Raw genomic sequence first — 22,624 nt, 5'->3', positions numbered from 1 at the left:
TTTAAATTTATCATTTTCACTGCACGCATGTATATTCAGAAACCCAACACAACAGTAACCGGAGTGAGCCACACGCGCTACCCAAAAACAAGTGAGTCACTTATCTTTTGATGTAAAATGTGGCCCATAGCAATTGTTATTGGTGACATTTTTTAATGTTATTGTATTTGTCTTGTCAAGAGCTTTATGATGGTGCTAGTGGTGTCATAGTTGAAACTTGTTGTGTCTTTGAGATTTTTTTTTTCTATCTCTCCTCATTGTAATTGCCCACTTACCTTTAAACGGAGAGTGTGACTAACTCCGGTCATCATTGATAACATTTCTTGATATTGTTGGATTTGCATTATTAAGATCTTTCTAGGAACTATTAAATAAAATATCGCAATTTCAAATTACAGTAACTTTAAGAGCATGTTTGGTATTGTGATAATAATTATTTTTTAAAATACTTTTTATTTTAAAATATATAAAAATATTTTTAAAAAATATTTTTAATAGTAACATATAAAAATAATTTTAAAAAATATTTTCAAGGTTTAAAAACAAACAAGCTGATGTTTTCCGTAAATTCCCCCCTAGGAAAGAGGAAAGTACAATTAAGACACCCCACCGCCCCACCTGTCACCTTCCGTGAATTCCCCGGCCCCTACACTAAACCTACGTATCCATACGTGGGCTCTCAACTCCACGTTTTTTCTCCTAACCAAACACACAAACTCAGAACCACCATGAAACCTTCCGCCACAATCACCTCCTCCACCGCCACATTAGATGTCGTAAAAGCCCCAAACTTCGTCAGAGTTACGGCCATTACCATCTTCTCCTTCTCTGTTATCACCCTCCTCTACCTCTTCCCTTCCTCCCCCTTCCCCTCCTCTATCTCCTTCTCTCCCTCCTTCTCCATCACCTCCCCACAACAAATAAAAAATAACGCGTCCTTGGTTTCACCTCGTCCCAAAAAAACCCGGCCCCCACCACCTCCGACGGTGGGGGAGAGGACGGGGATAGTGGACGAGAACGGTGCAATGGCGGAGGATTTTGTAATCGGGGAGTTTGATCCGAGTGCAATGGATGAATTTAGAAATTTAACTGGTGGCAGAGAGGAGACATCGACGAAAGAAGATGGTAAACTAACCAGGGTTAAGTATGAGAGATTTAGAGTGTGTGAGGAGAGTACGAGAGATTACATACCATGTTTGGATAATGTGGAGGAAATTAAGAGGTTGAATTTGAGTGGAAGTTTGGTGATATATGAGAGGCATTGCCCTGAAGAAGGTAAGAGGTTGGATTGCTTGGTGCCTATGCCTAAAGGGTATAAGAGGTCTATACCTTGGCCTAGGAGTCGAGACGAGGTAATTTTGTGAATTTTCTGTCATTTCTTTTTTAATTTTTGTACTTGTTTAATGGCCGGCCTAACGGTAGTTTTTTGTTTCTTGTTTTTTGGTTTCGTTTTTAGGTTGGTTGATCTGGAAATTGTAATTTTGTGTAATGTAACTGGGTTGTTTAGTAATTCTGGGAATTTAGTGGATTTGTGGGTTAGTGTTCAAGGGAGTCGAATTGCTGATAAAACTGGAGATTTTCTGGGTGTTTTGGTGTTAGGTTGGTGCTAAATGTGTATAACCAAGTTTAAACTATAGGTAGAGTAGTTAGAACTGCTTGGATAATTGATGGCTGTTTAAAATTTATGGCTAACGAGTAGCTAAGAGTACAGAAGTTAATTGATCCATAATGATGGCTCTGATGCATTCCGCCGATTGTGTCGTTACAGTAACTAATACATTTGAATGTCTACAATAGTTCTGTTGCTTTGGAAAATGTTGGTCAATTTCCTTGTACTTGGCAAATAAATGTTCAATCTTCCAGTGAAGTTTCTTTGGTCTGATATTGAGATCTAATAATAGGTGTGGTTCAGTAATGTGCCACATACACGTCTGGTCGAAGATAAGGGTGGCCAAAATTGGATAGCATTAAAAAAGGATAAGTTTGTTTTCCCAGGAGGAGGAACTCAATTTATTCACGGAGCAGATCAATATTTAAACCAGATTTCAGAGGTTGGTTAGTGGTTACTTAAAAATTCCCGCCACTTATTATTTTTGTTCTCATGATTTTGATTGCTGTATCAACTTCGATTTGCAGATGGTTCCTGAAATTGCATTTGGTCAGCATACCCGCATTGCATTAGACATTGGTTGTGGAGTGGCAAGTTTTGGTGCCTTTTTGTTACAGCGTAATGTGACTACCTTGTCAATAGCACCAAAAGATGTCCATGAGAACCAGATTCAGTTTGCACTGGAGCGTGGTGTTCCTGCAATGGCAGCTGTATTTTCAACACGGCGTTTGTTGTACCCAAGCCAAGCATTTGATTTGATACACTGTTCAAGATGTAGAATTGATTGGACTCGTGATGGTACATTTTCTCATCCTACTATCAAGTCTGAGACTCGTCATTATATGTCGGAATCAAAAGATTTTTTATATTCACCATTTCTGTCTTTCTTTGGCTGAATTGAAGATGGAATTTTGATTCTTGAGGTGAACAGAATGCTAAGGGCAGGAGGCTACTTTGTCTGGGCAGCACAACCTGTATATAAACATGAAGAAAATCTCCAAGAACAATGGAAAGGTGATCCTCTCGATTCTAAGAGAAATTGCCTTTTTTTTTTAATTGCTTTTCTGTAGTTCATCAACCTGTTTTGCTGTATCTTTAAGATCACAGCCACTTCTTCCTATTTTCTTCCTTTGTTATTAGTGTTCTTCTCTGACTCCCTGATTTCCATCAGCCAGATAGTGTTCGAGATGAGGAACTCAGACCTCCTGATTGCTTGAATTGAATTTTTTTCTTGTTTTACGTTCAGAAATGCAGGACCTAACTAGACGCATTTGTTGGGAACTTGTAAAGAAGGAAGGATATATTGCCATTTGGCGGAAACCTTTAAACAACAGCTGCTATCTTAGTCGTGATGGTGGGGCACAACCTCCTCTATGTGATTCCAATGATGATCCAGACAGTGTTTGGTAGGCCCTGGCTCATTCCTTCAAGTTTTTGGCTAAGTGGAATAGTAAATTTTAATAAGAGTTGGTTTAATACTTTAATTCTGATCTTCTTTTTGGAATGAGATTCAACAAGAGAATCTATACCAATTAAATCAGTGGACATACTTTGGCAACTTCGTGTTGGCTCTAATAATGCTGAGGGGTCGATACACAATTGCTTTGTTTTCTCTTTCTTTTTCCTTTACGATCTAATCTGGCCCTGTGTTTCGAGGAATAAACTGTGCATAGCTTATAGCAGCTTCTATCTGTTCTCATCCATCAGACTTGAACATTGGATAACTGCATCATCATTGTTTTGACAATATGTGTGAAGTTTGTAAGATATCTATGTCCTTTGCAGGTATGTCAGTCTGAGGTCATGCATAACTAGATTGCCTGAGAATGGTTATGGAGCTAATGTCACTTCATGGCCTGTACGCCTTCATTATCCACCAGATAGACTCCAGAGCATAAGAATGGATGCCACCTTTTCCAGAAAAGAACTTTTCAAGGCAGAGTCAAAATATTGGAATGAGATTATAGAAAGTTATGTCAGAGCTTTCCACTGGAAACATATGAATTTTCGAAATGTGATGGACATGAGAGCGGGATTTGGAGGGTACCTTCTTTTTGCTATTGCATTTCAATAAGGCACTATGGTGAATTCTCTGATTTTAATTTCAATATTAACTGTACAAGGTTTTTGGAGGAATCCATAATATTGTGTAATTTGTGCATCATTTTTGTAATGGCAGGTTTGCTGCAGCATTACATGATCTGGATGTTGATTGCTGGGTTATGAATGTTGTTCCCGTGAGTGAGTTCAATACTTTACCTGTGATTTATGACCGGGGACTTATTGGAGTCATGCATGACTGGTATGGATAGTGCTTCTTTTTGCCTTCTATTCTTGGTAGTTTCTTTGAATTTATTCAGTCCTATTTCTTACCCCTATTTCACAATAATTTGAGAATAGCTGTCCCAGTGCCTATAGACTCATCAGGGGAGTAAAAGGAACATGACTATGGAGTTTTTTTTTTTTTTTAAATAATAATAATAATAATTTTGACAGTTCATAGTTTTCTTTAGGAAACAAACTTTATTGAGAATGAGATAAACAGCTAAATGATTTAGAAAAAGTCAATTATATATTGGGGCACCATTTGATGGAATTAGTAGAATTGGAATGTTTTTTAGACAGGATTTTTCCATACGTTCTAAATCAAGTATCTTAATTTTGCTTCTATATCCAAGCAACTAAAAAGTTCTGGCTACAAAATGTAGATGCTATGATCTCTGTAGCTTTTTATATCACAGGCTCATGTTTCTACAATCTCAATCTATATTTACTTGAATGATGCTACAAATATCCATTAAAGTGGTTATTTATATATAATTGAACAAAAGCAAGTCTGAATGGGTATACTCAGTCATGAAGCATTCCGAGTATTTGCTTTAGGGATCGTTCCTGCTGCTTCCTTTATAGCAGTTATTGCTCCGGTTCCAGAAGGTATAGCTCTTGCCTCGGCTTTGCCTTTGAAATCGGACACTGTTCCAATTTCCTACTGAGATAGGCAAGCGTGGGAAAACCAGACGTATCTTGCTAGGCAAAGACAGGTTAGAATGGATAGCTAGCAGGTGGACAGGATAGATCACTATTGCAGAAGGAGGTAGAAACGGGGGAAGAATTAAGGCTAGAAAGGTCATCGCCCTATTAGGCACTTGGTTCTAAAGATTCAATCTCAAAGTGGTACTAAAGATTAGGCAGAAGCGGAACTAGAACTAGAATTCTTCGCCCCTCCTGTACCATACCAACAAGTGTAGCTAGACAACCTGGATTGCTGAAATGACCTGTCAAAATTTCTTAGAAGCCGAGCTGCATGAGCACTTTGACCATAGAAATTTAGAAGTGAAGTGCCATTGGGAACTCTGACTGAGGACTTTGCTGGGCCAGAACTATTTTTTTTTCTCCCAACCTTTACTCCAGAGTCCCCATGCTTCATTTGGGTATTTTTTAAAGGTTTAACTGTAAAAGTATCTGTTCTTTGTCGTTGATTTGTTGTTACCAAGCTCTTGATCTTGATCATGAATTCATAATTCTCAAAATCTTGTTTCCCAGGTGCGAGACATTTGATACATACCCGAGAACTTATGACCTATTGCATGCAGCAGGTTTGTTCTCTGCCGAGCAGAAAAGGTACGACTCAAGGTTCCTCGTGCTTGTCTTATTGTTATTTCTTCGTGCTTCGCTGGTAGATATAACTTTCTGCAAATTATTGTTGATTGTAGGCACAAATGCAAAGTCTCAAGTATCATGCTTGAGATGGATCGCATGCTAAGGCCTGGTGGAACTGTTTATATACGTGACACAATATCTGTTATGAGCGAGCTTCAAGAGATAGCAACTGCCACGAGATGGGTGTGTACACTTCGGGACACGGGTGAAGGTCCCCATGCGAGTTGGAAAATTTTAACTTGCGATAAAAGGATGCCATGAGTTTGTCATATTGGTTCTCTGAAGATGGGACTCCTGTCTCATGGTACAATCTTTTCCATTTTTTACTGTGATCGTTTTTGTACATTAGTCACTATACCTCTCTGATACAAGCGAGTCCCAAATTCAAGCGAAAAGATACATTTGCAAATATCTTGTCATACTGTAATGGCTACCTCACTGATATGTTATTGCATTCACACACAAGCGCAAGCCAGGACCAATGATCTTAACAAATAATTAAAATTTTGTTTTTCCGAGTTAAAATCTTTTTCTTTTTTGGTACATCCAGTGATACATATATATATGGTTAAAACAGAGGCTTTGACCCTTGCAAGTCAGTTATATAACGATGGTCCGCAGAAGCAACAAAATGAAACCAAACAGTGACATCAGCAAAATTATTAATTGACGAGGGGCTGGATTATGGAAATTGGAAAGTACGAGGACGAGCCAAGCCAATACACCAATCTATATCTTGAATGGGATTGCAGGGGAAGAGAGACCCTTGAGGTCCGTCAAATGCAAAATTGATGTCAAGAGACTATGTTCATAATCTCTAATCAAACATTATGATTTCGTGTTCTAGTTACCATGACTGCCAAAGCTCCCCCACGCTCATACTAATCCCCAGACATGTCCAACAGGGTTCACCCAAGCCAAAACTTTGCCGAGAAAAAGAAAAATTAATTACATCTTTACATCAACAATCCATGAGCCAAAAATAAAACTGATCCTGCCTTCAGATTTCCCTATGGCTTCATGGAAGAAGAATCCTTGTGCGCTGCTGTATTAACCTGTTTGGACAGATATGCTTCATAAATCTCCACGACAAGCCGGGGATCCTCTTCCACAAGCTCTATGTATTCCTTCCTTTTGGTAAGTTTGTCCATGTTGTCAGTGATCAATGACAACGCTGTTTCAAGCATATGCTTTGCATTATGCTGATGGGCAAAGGCATAGCTCATGACTGAGTTGTCCCAGTTCAGTTTTGACACCAAAAACTTCTCACAATAGGCCTTGAGATGCTTCACCTCGTATTTTTCAGCCAATACTAAAAGGTCACAGGCCATCTGCTCATCAAGGCACGCTTCAGCAGTGTACAGATAGTTGACAAAGCTTCGAAGTGCATCATATGATACATCACTGATCTTGATGGTGCCACTCCTGCTTTCTTCCATCTCATTCTCAAGCATCGCTTTGAAGACTGGGGAACGGCTCACCTGTAGTCAGAAAGAAAACAATTGAGCATCCCCATAACACATCACCAGATCGTCTTATCCAGTGTTAAGTGGACAAGCAGGGATTCTTTTTGTTTAGACTGATACAGGAACAACTCGAAAGCAAAACGCAAAATTGTCTCCCATGGTTCATCGGTTCAAGTTCTGTCTAATTTGTACGAAAATAAGCTAAAATCTTAATGGGATGGACCAAATTTAAGGGACAACCATGCAAATAACACCAACCAGGTATGCATTTGGAAAATACCCGATTGTCTTTAACATAACACAAGTCCATATTTCCTCTTGTTTGACACATCAATTTAACAGTTGCAAAATACAAGTAGTCCGTGCATGCGTCTGGGCAGACTTGGATAAAGCCTAAACTGATTTTCCCACATCCTTACAATAATAGAAACATGCGCCTCCTCAGCAGCAACTGTGTGTGTATGCATGATCATTGATCAATCAAGAGACGCTAAAAGACTGATCAACAGAGAATTTGCAGTAAACAACATTCAGAATTACCCAATTAAAAAAAGCAAGCCTTCTAACTGATCAAGAAGTTTGACTAATAGGATTGAGGAATTGGGTATTTACCAAAACAGCCTTGTGAGCAGGAACAGGCACGGATGGAGTCCCGATAAACCCATCATCGGAGGAAGCAATCAAAACGACATCGGTGAAGCAAGGGCCAGCTGGGGAGCGATGAGTGATGTGGAGATCAAGAGGAGACCAGAAACGCAAGAAGGCAACTTTAGCTTTGAGATCTTCGATCTCTCTTTTAAGCTCTTCTTCAGTATCGCTTGCTTCCTCGTAACACTCTTTGCAAGTTCCGGCATCGCATCTGCTGTAGTACTCCTTACAAGATATGCACCTCATGGTTTCGGAGTCGGAGTCAGTCTCGCATTCTGTGTCTACCCGGGACGCTGTACAGAGGTGGCCTCTCATCGTGTTTCGTTGAGTTTTATGAAGCACAGGAAGAGGCGGATTTTAATGAGTTGGGGGTGGAGGAGGAGGATTTGATTGATCGAGGGGGCAGCCGCAGCCTGAAGAATGGTGGTTTTGTTGGGACAAATCGAAATGAAATGAAACAAGGGATAATTAGATCAGTAATTGTTCTCTTTTTTTTTTTAATGATTAGCTCCGTTACTGTTTTGAGATTTTGATTGGTTTTAGTTTAGTACTGGCCCTTTAACTCACGCTTCATGGTGGCTTCTTCAACATATTTTTTAACATAAATTTTTTTTAAAAAGTACGGAAGTATCTTGTTAAATAAATTAATAATTATTTATACAAATAAATAAATTATTAATAAAAATTAAAATAAAATTAATAAAATTAAGAGATAAATGTAAATTAAGATATTTAATTACAAAAAACAACACATTCATCCAATTATGTTTACTAAACTTGTTTATTAAAATCAATAAAAGATAAATCTACAACCTCAAAAACTCATAACTTAAAAGATAAACACAAATGAAATTAGCTAAATAAACTCATGCCCTAAAAAAATATTATTCAAATCCAAACACATCAACAATATTATTTAAAAAAAATTAAATAAACTTCATTTGTATAAAACCCAAAAAATATATAAATAAATTAGCATAACATCTTGAAAAATCAAACACAAACAAAACAACTCTAAAAAACTTGTATTAAAAAATAGCATACAAGACCCGCAACCTGGATTATAAAATCGGGATAAACTTATAAAAAAAAATTTGAAGATAATTACAAAACTAATGTTAAAAAAAACAAATGCAGAGCGATAAAATCGTGTGAAGCCGAATCTCTAACAAATCAAATGTCGAAAGATAAAATCAAGAAAAAAAATCAACTACATAAAAGGATCTAAAAAATAAAGGGAGGGAGGAACATTAATTAGAGAGCAACTAAAAATTTGATTTAATATGTGCTCTGTAGCGGGTCATAATTTTTCTTTCTAAAAAAAACTTGAGTATATAAGCTATTTTGATATATTTTTTTTTACATGATAAAATTTATAAGTGTAAATCACAAAAGTTTATCTAAATATCTAATAATTATTTATGTAAAAAAAATTGTTAACAATAACTAAAAGAGAAACTGAAAAAATTGAAAGATAGATGTAGATCAAGATATTTGATCTCGCAAAATGAAATATTTACCCACTTATATCCACTAAATCTGTTCATTAAAATCAATAAAAGATAATAGAAATAAATATATATAAAACAGAGTGAATAAAAAAAGAAAAAAAAGTATGCATGGCCGAACATACAAGAAATATTGTTTCAAAATAAATATTTTTGTACAAAACAAAACCTACTTGTATAAAGTAAAAAAAAAAAAAATAGTAAAAATTAAACGGAAAACAAAAGGTTTTTTTTAAAAAAAAAACTTTATCCAAACATAGCTTGCAAAACTCATGATTTAGATAACGAGACCGAGATAAACTGATAGAAAAGAATATGAAGGTAACCACAAAATATTTTCTAAAAAACAATGTAGAATGATAAAATCGCAAAATAAAATGAGAAAAAAAAAGAATTTCTAATCTTATTAGCACTTAAAACTTGTAACTCGTGTCATTAAATTGAAAGCATGACAAATGGAAAAATCAAAATGCCTAGTTCCAAATAAATCAAACACTAAAGGATGTAACCGGGGAAAAAATCAATCATGTAAAAAAACATTAATTAAAAAATAAAAGTGGAAACTGAAATAAAATAAATAAATTTGAGGGCATTTAAAAATTAAATTGCAATGTTAAATTAAAAAGAAAAAAACAATTAACAAAAAGATAAAAGAAATCAAAAGAATGAAGGATAGATTTTAAAAAAAAAACAACATAAACTTTGATTGAATGATAAAATTGAATACTAATAAAACTTTAACAAAAGATCCAAGGGTGAAAATGACAAATCAAAAGAACAAGGACCGAATTGGAGAAAACAATATATGACATATTGTAATTTAAGGACTGAATTGAAAACATATAAAACTTTTTTAAAAGGGTCAAGGATAAAAATAAGCATTAAAAAACATAAGGATTGAAATTGAAAAACAAAAAGGAAAGAGGACAAACATGTACTTTAACTGAAAAAGAAAGAAAAGTAGAAAGAATAAAAAAGAAACGACCACCAACGACAAACTGCCGGTTCACCACCAACATGATCCATGCCAAGAGGAATAGCACGTGGCGGCGCTTTTAATGCCATGACGAAATGGCATTTTCGAACAAATGGTGGTTTCGTACGCAATGTAAAAAAAACGTGGACACCACAACGTGCTGACGCGTGAAAAACACAAGCCAACAACTTTTTGAATTTAATATTTAAAAAAATTTTAAATTACCAAAAAGCCCTCCATGACTCTGGAGATAACAAATAAACCAATATGAAAGTACCAAAACACCCTTGAATACATATAAGCTATCTTGTTTTATTTAATGGCAAATACGTATTTTACTTATTTTAAAGTCTGTACAAAGCTAAAAGAAAACCTTAGTCACCAGGTTTAAATTCATTGATCAGAGGTAGAAAAATATTTTTACTGTATAAAATAATATAAAAAGACAATAATATCCATATTTAATTTTTTAATGACCAATAAGTCAGTGTAAAAGTCTTCACTGTTCATGTATGCTAAAATACTATGAATATTCTTATTAATGTCTCATATGAATATTTTGAATGTGATATTGGATGTCTTGGATTTAATTAATAAATGGTTGATACGGTAATGATCCAAGATGATTGAATTGTGGTTTGTAATTTGTATAAAAGTGTTGATTTGATAAGTTGATAACTTGAGATGTTTTATTTATAGAGAAAACTCTTCTGAGATTTCTATTGAGTACATAAAATTTTTTTCCTAGTAATTCTGAAATTTAAGCACGTGTTTCGTCCCAGAAAATTAAAGCGTTACAAAGATCCATGCAAAAGGATAAGGATTTGATATAAAAACAGGTCTAAAAAAAATTAGGATGTGCATTGAGCCCGACCGCAAGGCCTGAGGCCACGGTGTGCTAGGCGTGTGCCTAGCCCATGAGATGCTGAGAATGCCTTGTGCCTGGGATCAAGCACAACACCCAAGTCCACAGGGGTGTTAGTCACGTGCTCAACACCTGGGCTTGGATGTGCTGCCCGGTCCCATGAAAAGCTACACCTGGGCTTGGATGTGCTGCCCGGTCCCATGAAAAGCTACACCTGGGCTTGGATGTGCTGCCCGGTCCCATGAAAAGCTAGATGTGCACCCAGCGACTTGGCTTAGGTGTTATGTTGGAGTCCGAAGTATTGGTGTGTGCCTAAAACATGTGCTGTTATTAAAACAGACTTGTACCAACTAAAAATATTTTTTTTGAAATATTAATAAATCCTGTATATCATATACGTATTTTAAAGTCAAGAACATCAGTTTTATTAAAAAAACACATCGAATAAATATATAGATGGATGGTTAAATCAATCGATATGTAAGGCAAAAGATGAAAGCAAGATGGAAACCTAAAAAGGAAGGCTGGAGCCATAAATGGAAAGCCTCGTGGAGGCGAGGCATGGCATGGCATGGGGCATCCACTTGAATCTGGGAGGGACCTACTAGATTCTTGCCTCACTCACCAAACTCAGGAGGAGGAGGAGGAGGAGGAGGAGGAGGAGCCGAGAATCATTTCACAGTCAAGTCCATACCCACTGAAAACCTCCACGTGTCTATTAAAACATATGGGTAATTCGTTATAAGATCCGACCCAACCTTTTCGCTTTCAATAAAAGAAAAAAAAAAGGAGTAAAATGTAAAGATAAAAACTCTAACGAGGTCCCGGATTCTTCTTTTTTTTTTTTCAAAAAAAACTAGGGAGTACAAAAAAGGATAAGAAGACCTGCTACTTGCAGAGCCAAGTCCCTCTCGCTCTCTAACAAATCCAACTCCCTTCATCGTCTTCTTCGTTTTCCTGCTCTCAGATAATTAGGGTTTCGGTTTTCCAAAGACTAAAAAAATTCTCTACTCGGTCTGGTACGCTTTCTTTGCACTCTCCCCTTCTATTTTAATTTTCTATTTATTTTGTTTATGTTAACTGTGTGGTAACTGTGCAATGCTAAAGAAAATGAGAAAGAAAAGAATGTTCAGATTTTTTTTGCCGGTCATTCATGTCGAACTTACACGAATTTGCTAGTATTTCACTTGATTAAGGCTGAGTAACCTAGTGCAATTTTTTTTTCCTTTTCCTTTTTTTTTTGTGTTTTTTTTTCCTGGATACCAGACGGAAGCCTAGGTTTATTTTTAACATTACTGACTCGGAGGTTTTTTTAAAAAAATTTATGCTGCTTTTTTTTTTTTAATTTCTTGTGTAATGTTTTCAGTGGTTTCACCCTAGTTGGGTTCTTTTTTGTTGTGGGTGTCACAATGAAACCCTGATTTGGCGCTGAAAAGCTCGAAATTAGGGTTCTTTTTGAACGTTTTAAGAATGGTTGGTGAAGAGGGAATGGGCAATGGTGAGGGTACAGAAGAAATAGTTCAGCCCTTAAAGATTGAAGCAATGGACAATGGGTTTGGAAATGACGGTGTTGAAGCAAGCTCTGGCAGCAGTGAAGGTTTTCGAACTTACAAGAGACGCAGGAACACGAGGTCAAGTTTGGATGGGAAAGGTCAACAGGATGGGAAATCTTTTATGGAAGCTGCTAGTAGATTGGCAGACCAGGTAACTCACAAACACAGGCCGTCCATGCCAATTTTTCCTTATGCAATCTCATCTTGTAATGACTTGTTGGAAATTACTCTTATTGAGTATGATTTTGTAGAGAAGATACTTGCACTGGAAGTGTTTGTGTTGTGCATTTTATTCTTGTTCTTTGCTCTAGCTAAGATGTGGTTTCTTGCAGACCATAAAGAATGATTCACAGGACCATCTTCGTGAGAATCATGCTTCTTTGAATCATTCAAGTGACGTTTCACAGAGGCAGTGGAGAAAATTTGTCCTTGACTACATGTATCAATCATCAAGTAATGATGAACATGGCATACAGAGGTGCATCAGGGATGCACTTATGATGGCAGTTAAGATCTATGCAGCTATTAAATTGAATGTGCTAAATAAATATAAGATTCATTTCTCATTCATGTTTTTTGACTAGTTAACATTTTTTTTGTCTCTAAATTTTTTCGTCGCAGGAATCTGGTAACTGTAATGCAGATTGGCATAAGTCACCTTCAATGGGGCGGATGGCTAATGGAACTCACAGCACAGCTAAAGGGCATGTAGGTGTCATTTCAAATGGAACTTTGGAAGAATCACAGCATCACAGTGTAACTGACTTGTGCCAGCATGCTTTCCTTAACACCTTACTGTCAGAAAAGTTCACCTCTCTTTGTAAGCTACTGTTTGAAAATTTCAAAGGAATGACGACTGACAGCATTCTTAGCCTGAATTTCATAGACAAAAGGATGAAAGAGGGAGCTTATGACCGTTTGCCTGTGCTTTTCTGTGAGGATATTGAGCAGGTAATTTATTACAATCCTTCTCTACATTGTTTGATATTGTCAATTACAAAGATTTTGCTGAAATCATTGTTGAGTTAGATTTAGGATTGAATGTCTGGTTTTTCCTGGTATCACCTTGCTTATGTGCCACTAATGCGATTACAAAAGCCAAGGGATACATCTTCCACTTTAGACAAGGTTTTAGCACCCCCCCGCCCCTGCACGTTGTGTAACCAGCCATTAAATGCAAAAGGGATATACACATTTGTTTTATATGAAAGTTGAAAGGAAAGATACAATGTTTAAGACATCATGCACCAATGAAAGTAAGTATTTGTTTGATGTTGTGGTCCTTTATGAAGAGTTATACTTTTAAAGTTTCATTTTATCACCACAATGTTTACACGATCTTATCTCTTAGATGCAATTGTTTAAATGAATTCCTGCGACACTTGTGCAACCTCTACCCTCTCTGGTAGTTAACAAACTTTTGAGCGATTCACTTCTGCATGTCACATATTTTGGGGGATCTCTTAGGACTTGAAAACTATAATGCCTTCATCTTTATTACTTATACTTTGATAAGTTAGATTTTTCACATCTCTTACTGTTAATATAGAACATGTAAGTGACTATATTAACAATAACTTTTTCCTGTGATTTATACCGTGATCATAGCTTGTTCATTTTAATTGGCTAACTACTACATGTTCATGTCACTGGTCCTGTTCATTGTAATGTCATTCAGCATGTATGATTTTGTTTCTGTTTACCAGTTCTCAGAAGAAAATGCAATTTCTTTTTGTTGTGCCATTCATTTAAACTGAACAACATTTTCAGTTCTGGAGAAAACTTCAAGGTTTTGGTGCTGAATTAATCTCTCTCGCAAAGAGCCTATCAAACATATCAAAGACTTGCTATAATGAACAGGTAAGCCAGCCAACGTGTAGATACTCTTCTGGCAGACTAAGAACTTGAGTTCTGTGCTAAATGCAGCATTTGCTTCATTTTTCAATTTACCATTGTTTCTTAATGCCCTTTTATGGTTTTCTTTTCATTAAACCTGAAACGTTTACTTGTGCTTTCCAGGTGGGAGGATTAGTAGACTGTACATTTGAAGATAAAAAGCATGAGGTAATTTTTGTGAAACATGGCAGTACAATTAGTTTTGTTATGCTGGCATTAGAAATATATACCACTGAATTGCAGTAGCAAGCCAAGTGCATGTTCACTGTAATACTTTTAAGTTATAGTTGGTTTTGATTCCTATTTAAACCTTTGTGCTGCAATACAATTCTGTACCCAGGATTCCAATTCTCATGGTAAGCCAGAGCAAACAGATGCTTGTTATGTCTACAGAGTCTGCAGTTGCAGGCGTTGTGGGGAGAAGGCAGATGGGAGGGATTGTTTAGTTTGTGATTCATGTGAGGAAATGTACCATGTCTCTTGTATTGTGCCAGCTGTCAGAGAGATTCCCCCCAAAAGCTGGTACTGTCACAACTGCACAACAAGTGGAATGGGATCCCCTCATAAGAATTGTGTAGCATGTGAGAGATTGAGTTGCTGCAGGATCCAAAATAATCAAGCTGATGATGAAATTGGTTTATCAACTCAAGAACCATTCAATGATTTTGAAGAGGCATCAAATTTTAGCGCGAATAATGAGGTCAAACTTTCATCAGAAGGGACTGGAAACGTGTGCACCTGTAAAATCTGTGGAAGTCCAGTGGGTAATGGAGAGAAGATAAAGATTTGTGATCACTCTGAATGCCCTGGCAAGTACTACCATGTGAGATGCTTGACAACGAGGCAGATAGATTCATGTGGTCATCGTTGGTATTGCCCTTCTTGTTTATGCAGAGTTTGCATCACTGATAGAGATGATGATAAGATTGTTTTATGTGATGGCTGTGACCATGCATACCACCTTTATTGCATGATTCCACCACGCATTTCTGTACCAAAAGGGAAATGGTTTTGCAGACAGTGTGATGTGAAAATACAGCGATTACGCAGGGTACGGAGGGCATATGAGAAATCTGAAAGTCATCGGAAAAAGAATGATGAGGGGGTTAAAAAGGAATCTGAAAACCTCAAGAAACTTTACGAGGAGGGTGGAGAAGAATCAGATAAAGGTAGAGGAATGGACATGCTTATAACTGCAGCACTAAATTGTGAAGTTGGCTGCCAATCGAATGAAGAGTTGAAAAGCATGTAACATTTTCAGGAGATTACAAGATAAAAGTCTTGAGTTTTTGATCATATATCATACTGATTTTGTATGCGTAACTGATGCCAAGAATCTTGACTATGCCGCTTTACAGGGGATGAATATTTCATTAGGTTGTAAACTCGTAGGTTTTGCTGACTTGGATACACGACTCCTGGCAGGCTCATGATCTGTAGGCTTGTATATTTACTGGTTTGCAACTAGCAAATACATGACATGGAGTGACGAGGATCAGGGAATCATAAGATATGTGTTGGAGATGATGTTTTTAACAGTGGACGGCCATCATTCTGTTCTTTTTGTACTAAATACGGTTCATTCTTTGTAAGGGGAAAGCTAATTCTGACAGTAATGTTGTGAAATTAGAAACTGTTCCCAAATTTCAAACAACCTGTACTTTTTAATGACAGGGAACATTTTCTTCTGTACTTGAAGAAGTTCCAACTTTTCACCCCCGTCCCCCGCCCCCCGCCCCCCGCCCAACTAATGCAGGTCTTTAGCTGGTGAACCTTGATGGTTCTCTCATTCCCTGGAGGTGTAGTCTTTTGGCCAGCTGCATTTATCAAGGGAACGGAGAGTGATTTGAAATGAGTACCCTAGTTGATGAGAGTGCCAGTGGTGATTTGAAGTTAAAAGCAGGAATGTCTGCATACTTACTGCATTTCAACATGGCAGTTCTGGAGTGCTGTGGTGCGCAGTTGATTTGAAGACTCGCATGGTGCACACCGTTTTCGTAATTAAACCTTCTTCATGATGTTTACAGATGGTTTAATACAAGGCGTTTAGTGAATTTGTGATTTTTTTTTTCTACAATTTGTTTTTAAAGTGTTTTTTAAATTGTTTTTTGCTTAAAAAAATTGTGTGAAGTCAAGAATAAAAAAATAATTTTAAAAAATACCCTACACTGTAATATAAACACACACTTTGTAATCCATGCCTGACAATGTGATGTCTGTGCTGCTGCAGAACTGATTTCTGATTTGGGCTGATGATATCCTTGCTGCTGTCAAGCTTGTCTAGTGAGCAAAATATCACATTAAAAAGTATGGTGCTCTGATTAAATACCGGTGGGTTTTTTAAACAATCTACGCCCAATCATAAGTCCTAACTGTAAACTTTGGCAGGAATTTTCTCAATCTCGAATGAAATAACAAAGTACAATTAAGTTAGCTTTTATTGGTATTTAACATTGCCATTCGACTCCCTCTTATTTGAGCCTAGAGTCACCGTGACTTGAACCACCGGGAGCAAGAGCAACCGAGAGGGGAAAGAAACAATAACGAGAAGAAACAAAAATGGAAAATTGCTAAGGTGAATTCATGGCTGTGCTTTCTGAAACTCCATAACCCAATTGTTGTAAGCACAACAGATAACCTGAGAAACCAGATTTCTTTGCTAAGGCTTAGTAGTCCTTTTATGTCCTCTCTTAACCTCCAGGATTTCGAGCTAACATCAGCAAATCTTGCTCAATGACAATGTGTGAAGAAGCAATGTTCTCTGGTGCAACGGGAAGAACTGATTCCACAATGATCACCTTACCATCTCTTGGAAGAGCTTCCCAGCAGTTCTTGAGAAGTTTCAAGCAACGCTCATCGCTCCAATCAACAGTTCCACAATGATCACCTTACCATCGCCTGGGGTGACTAAATTATTTTCTATGAAGTTCAGACTAGTCTTCTGATTTCACTAATTTTTCTTTTTCTCACATCTTGACAATGAACTTCAATTAGCAGTTTTGGTTCTGACATCAACTAACTAAAGAAAACAGAGATTTCAAATCAAGGAGGCTTTACCTTCAAGAAAACAGCATCTCCCTTTGGCACACTCGCAAACAATACCTCCCCCCAACATGCTCCACGCCTAAGACGTAAAATGCCTTGTAGTAAGTTAAAGGCTCTGATGCTCGTGTATGAGTAATCAAAGTGATAAAACACCGTTCATCATTTCAGAAGCAGGAAGGAAAAGAGAAAAACAGGACAACAGTGGACCACTTTGTTGTTTAGCCACAGTTCTTTACGGAGCAAATTACATCAAAATACAGACGGGATAGAGTCTTGCGTGTACAATAATGCTATAAAAACAAAAGAAGGCAATGATACCTGGATATGACGGTGCATCTGCTATTACATGGGGCAGATCATAATTTGTACCCTGAATGTGAGGATGCTTAGAAGAGATGATGTTGATAGCAACTCCAATTCCACCTCCAACATCAACTAACTCTTTGAAACCATGAACCTTCGTAAATATCAAGGATCTTCTTCATGATCAAGGTAGTGTGGTTTGACGTTGCTAGATTGAATACCCTACTGAACATTTGATCAGTTTCTGGATACTCATAAGCTGTCATCCCCCTTCAAGTATAGCATCATTAAGGAGGTACCTGGCAGACCATTACATCACTTAAAACCAACATTCTGTAAGGGAAAGTTATTTACTCTGACCTCCCCCTCTCTTTATACAGGTCTAGTTATAGCACAGAAAATGTCAAATTCTTTGAATTGAGCACTTCATTTCTTGGTGTCTGATTTAGGTCATATCCAACCCAACAGACCCATACGATTTATTTTCTCTATCAGAAATGCTCATCAATTTGTTAAAGCAGTAGCCTAATTTCTCTATTGATTCAAAAGTACTATTTAAAAGGTGAACCGAACAAAAAAAACACAAAAAACACCAGGAAATACCAGCTTTTCATGAAGACCTCATAATGATGCAACGAAAAACAAAGGGGCGACAGATCCACCACTTCCACCTTCAATTTAACAAGAAACTTGCATGTAGGTCCTTCACTATACGCTCTCTCAACTTCCCCGTTCTCTTTAATGCATGTTGAGCACTTGAGTATATCATAGCTTGCCAAAAGACGCAGCATTCGGTCTAGCAAGACGGATGCATCTGGGTTCTTTGAGGGAATTCTAGCTGCAATCTTGGCAGGTGAGATCACTGAGATGCATGCGCAGCCACCTTCACTAGTAGCTGTGAAGATGATTTCTATGATATCGAGTTCAATGGCTGATTTCAGTACCATTGGAAGAACTACAGCATTTGCTAGTCCGTTGGCTAGCTTACCTGTTTGTTCTTCTTAGAGAGTGAGTTGTGTTGCTCAGTACTAGACATTTTTTGTGGGTTGGGGTAGCTGTGCACATCGATCGTTTGGTCAGCAGTAGCTGGTTATTTGTAGGCGTGAGTGCCGGAATACTCTCGCTCTCTATCATGTGAAGGTTTCCCAGCTGGTAATAGAATTGGGCCTGAAATATAAATCTGGCATTTCTTTTCTTTTTCTTGAATAATTAAAGTATAGATAGAAGAATAAAGGTAGCATTTGATGATAAAAAGTACGTCTCTTTTAAAAATTCATAAATCCATTCTAAAATTTTCTATCTTTCCTCAACCTATCACATTTTTAACTCTTTTATATACATGTCTATATCCTAGAACACTTGTAGCAGCCCAACAATATTTCTATCTTTGTTATATCTATATCTTCTTTCCTATAACATTAACCAAACACAACCTAATAAAAATTCCCTCATAACACCTATAAGATACTTGATTCGGTAATAGATTCTTTGGAATGAATGGCATTTCTCTTTCAATTTTTGTTTGAGATTTTCCGAGGCATGTAAATTCAGTTTTGAAGCAGAGAGTAACAGCGTGGCTCTAATGATTAAAGCTTGAAAAGTTACACTATACAGGCGCATGGACTATTCATTTTCCTGCACATTCAAAAGCTGTCCTAACACAAGTGAAAACATGCCGTTTGAAAATTGAGATAGGACAGCTTCTGATTGTCTTCAACTTTATAGAAATAGACAGTTGAGGGAACTGCTCCTGAATCTACTCATTTTCTTCCTTCTTATTGAAGGAATTACTCCTGAATCTACTCACTTTCTTCTTTCTTATTGGCAGCAACCTTGAATGGTTCACTCACACAAACAGATTTCTCATTCAGACTTACAAGGACACTATGTTTGACAATTCTATACAGCACATAATGCTTGATTCGGCCATCAGCATATCCATGATCTAAAATCCCCCCTCAGGAGCTCTCAGTCTTGTCACTGACCACATAACGGTTCTCTTTACTACTCAAACCTGATGAATGAAGCTGCTTTCGCTTCTTTACAAGCTGTAATGCACCGTGTCTGTCACCTTGAGCTTCCTTAGAATCAGGCTGCAGACAAAGCATTTCAAAAACTTGAGTGTGCAAATATTATACAGACATGAAAATGGTTTACGGTCAACCTCTAGAAGCTAAATTATGTTTATAGGAATGCCACATGTCATGGGAGTACTAAACTGAGACCTTATCATAAATCAGTCTCACGGTGGCAAAAGTGAAAGAAGCAAATGATGGAAAAGTACTTAAGTTCGATGTTAGGAACAATCATCATGTTTCTATTTCTGTAAAAGAGTGAGACAACAAGTGTTCCACACAATCCTACTAGACTGTTCAACTCAATGAATGGGACGGGTGGAAAAATAAGAACTCACTCAAGCTTCTACATTCGAAGTTGAGATACTTTTCCAACACAAGCAAATTGCCAAGATATAAGCAAAATCAACATTATATAATTTCAGTAACCTACGCCCATGTTAAGAATTCGAATAATCTTTAGCCAGGGAATTTTCTTGTTTTCACCATTGGATGTCAGTTAGTACCCATCAATCTATATTATGTTGAAAGCTCAGACAAACAGTGATCCTAAAACAGAAAGGTCAAGCCTCCAAAACACGAGTTTTTACCTTAATGGCTAATGCTTTATCAAAGCTTTCAATTGCGCTGTCAGGCTCCCCAAAGTTCAACTGTGCTCTGCCAAGGGTGATCCATGCCTGAGAAGGCCACGGCAAAGAAAAAAGTGAGAGAATAATTTTAACGAACTTTAAAGGACAATTTTTTTGAGTTAACTAGAATTGCACCAAGAGTTTCTTTTAGTTATAACTAGAACTGCACTAAGAAATAGATAAAGTGATTTATGAAACTATATTTCATGAATGCTATGCTACACGACTAGCTGTAACTGCAATTTAGCAAAATCAGCCACATCTGCCAATCGGTTGACATTCTAAGTGAGACAAGTTCCACTACTACCTGACTTGTGTATAGCTAAGGAAGCACTACATTTAGGAGGGAGGGAAACAAAATTTACTTGTACATTACAAGAAAAGGGACAGATGGAGGAAAATTTCCAAGGAGAAATAAAAGCAGAGACAAGGAGGTGTCAACAGTCCAGGAGTCTCAGACATAAACTTGCATGTATGGCAAACTAGGGTAAATTATACGAAGCAGTGAAATATTCAACAAACAAGTTCATTGAAAGGGCTAGTTTAACTAGGGTGAATTAGATGGCACCGTAATAGCATCCTGCTAACAAAACATGAAAGCAGAATAGCAACCACATTGTAGAGTATGCCATTGGTATACCTCCGCCCATGACGATTCCAACTCAGTTGCTCCTGTCAATAAATTCCAAAGTAAATTGAGGTTCCTAGGACTTTATATTTTCAGAAAAATGCAAAATACAACATATATTTGTAGAACAATCAAGGCAATAAACACAGGTTGAAATTCATGAATGAGAGATGAAAAGGCATGAAACTCACGAGTTGCTGCCTTCAATGCACTCCAGGGATCTCCAATTTCAAGCAAAACCTGTGCCTTTTGCTCATGTAAGACTGCATTTCCAGGCATCAAATTAAGAGCAGCCTCCCATTTCCCAAGTGCCTCACGATATTTTCCATCCTTCAAAGAGATAGCAAATCAAAAAATATATTCCAGCTGTTGCTTAAAATGTCATCATTATGTACTTAAGCAAAGCATAGAATAAACTCGAGCCTGTGCTTCCAAATAGAGTTTCTTCTTCAATTTGTCTTATACCGAAACAGATGCTAGAAAACAGACACCACACACACATCAGAGACATGCCATCAACAGAAATAGAAACGAGATAATTCAATAACTTGGCATTATTGGCATAACTGCAGAAAATACAACAGCAGGAATCGGAAAAAACCGGTAGATTAGCATCAAGTAACGCAGTAAACGTTCCTTACCATGAACAAGCAAATCATAGAGACTCCTCACTGCCATTCCAAATAAGTAAACAGTGATATCAAAAAGTTCCACACAACCCACATATGTTGCATACGCATTATGTCCGGAAAACCATAAATTTCAAATCTTTTGTAACATAAACACTGAAATATCACAAAAAAATTCAATAATAGCATAAGTTCCGCAATAATATTGTCAAATTTGCACTTTTCAGGGAAAGAAAGAAGAAGAAGAAGAAGAAGAAGAAGAAGAATGAGGGAGAGAGGGAAATACCTCGGCTAGCTTGTTGCCTAGGTCTTGGAAAGAGTCGGCGAGTTGTCTATTGGATGCTTCTGAATCCAAGGACTTGTGAGAGGCACCCAGTTGCTTGGTATGGCTATTATTGTCTTCGTCGTCGTTGTGGATCATATCTTGTTGATCAAAAGGGAGGTTTGGGTACTTTGATATGGCTGCTAAAGGTCGCTTCTTGCTCTCCTTCTTCCATGTTACTTTCATCTCTCTCTGATAATTTTTTTGTTGTTGCTGTTGTTACTACTTTCGATTTTCTAACAGGACAGGAGAGGAAAATATATGACTGAGCTTTGCCTGGGTTTTGTCGGTTAAATTGGGATTCCTGTACATGTAGTCAAAAGCTAAAGCCCATTAAAAATGGCCAGACTTTGGCCCAAATGAAGACAGGCTTGAAAGTAACCCATTACTGCCCGGAAGAATCATGAGAAGGCCCACCGTAATGTACAAAAGAAAGAAAGCCTTTGGAAAAAGTAAGGATTTTCACGTTTTCCCTTTTTTTTTTTTTTTTTTGAGAAGGGTAAGAGGTGGGAGCAGGAATTATAAATTCTTGATAGAATCTTTTTTTTTTTTTTTCAAATAGTAGCAAAGGAATGAATTTATTTTAAGATAGAATGGCGGCATAAGGAATTCATTTAATTGTTTGTTTATTTCGAGTTTTATTTAGCAGCGAGAAGGAGGCTCTTGGCTGGCTGGGAGGCCGGCCAACTTGTACAAAAATATTATTGTAAATCAATTTTCATGTTCTCCTTGTCTCCCTCTCTGTTTTTTTTTTATTTTCTGTTTTTGATAATTGATCAAACTCTTGCTCAGCAACTCAAACTTCTCCTACT

General features: G+C 37.2%; 4 protein-coding genes and 1 pseudogene across 4 annotated transcripts; 2 read left to right on the top strand and 3 right to left on the bottom strand.

Annotated features, from left to right (window-relative positions):
* Positions 1-554: 554 nt before the first annotated feature.
* LOC7466439 (probable methyltransferase PMT10) lies at positions 555-5,794 on the top strand. Its single transcript, XM_052450909.1, has 9 exons — positions 555-1,352; positions 1,902-2,051; positions 2,137-2,407; positions 2,513-2,623; positions 2,856-3,015; positions 3,395-3,652; positions 3,789-3,911; positions 5,153-5,230; positions 5,323-5,794. The coding sequence occupies exons 1-9, from the start codon at positions 555-557 to the stop codon at positions 5,528-5,530; spliced, it is 2,157 nt and encodes a 718-aa protein (XP_052306869.1). The 3' UTR covers positions 5,531-5,794.
* Positions 5,795-5,981: 187 nt separating this feature from the next.
* Positions 5,982-7,893, bottom strand: LOC7467853 (BTB/POZ domain-containing protein At4g08455). The gene is made up of 2 exons (XM_002300923.4): positions 7,348-7,893; positions 5,982-6,750 (listed from the first exon to the last, which is right to left on the bottom strand). The coding sequence occupies exons 1-2, from the start codon at positions 7,696-7,698 to the stop codon at positions 6,280-6,282; spliced, it is 822 nt and encodes a 273-aa protein (XP_002300959.3). The 5' UTR covers positions 7,699-7,893; the 3' UTR covers positions 5,982-6,279.
* A 3,649-nt stretch (positions 7,894-11,542) lies between these two features.
* On the top strand, positions 11,543-15,873 carry LOC7466438 (PHD finger protein EHD3). The gene is made up of 7 exons (XM_024595099.2): positions 11,543-11,751; positions 12,099-12,436; positions 12,618-12,791; positions 12,907-13,236; positions 14,056-14,145; positions 14,305-14,349; positions 14,522-15,873. Exons 2-7 carry the CDS (start codon positions 12,203-12,205, stop codon positions 15,431-15,433), a joined length of 1,785 nt encoding a protein of 594 aa, XP_024450867.1. The 5' UTR covers positions 11,543-11,751; positions 12,099-12,202; the 3' UTR covers positions 15,434-15,873.
* A 670-nt stretch (positions 15,874-16,543) lies between these two features.
* LOC18096196 (caffeic acid 3-O-methyltransferase-like) lies at positions 16,544-18,663 on the bottom strand (annotated as a pseudogene).
* A 417-nt stretch (positions 18,664-19,080) lies between these two features.
* LOC7467852 (uncharacterized) lies at positions 19,081-22,067 on the bottom strand. Its single transcript, XM_006386281.3, has 5 exons — positions 21,777-22,067; positions 21,053-21,191; positions 20,874-20,905; positions 20,195-20,281; positions 19,081-19,622 (listed from the first exon to the last, which is right to left on the bottom strand). Exons 1-5 carry the CDS (start codon positions 21,996-21,998, stop codon positions 19,488-19,490), a joined length of 615 nt encoding a protein of 204 aa, XP_006386343.1. The 5' UTR covers positions 21,999-22,067; the 3' UTR covers positions 19,081-19,487.
* Between the last annotated feature and the right edge of the window lie 557 nt (positions 22,068-22,624).

This window comes from Populus trichocarpa, chromosome 2, assembly GCF_000002775.5.
Source record: "Populus trichocarpa isolate Nisqually-1 chromosome 2, P.trichocarpa_v4.1, whole genome shotgun sequence".
Taxonomy (NCBI): domain Eukaryota; kingdom Viridiplantae; phylum Streptophyta; class Magnoliopsida; order Malpighiales; family Salicaceae; genus Populus; species Populus trichocarpa.
Note: the sequence above shows the minus strand (reverse complement) of the source record. Positions and strands in the feature narration are given on the sequence as shown.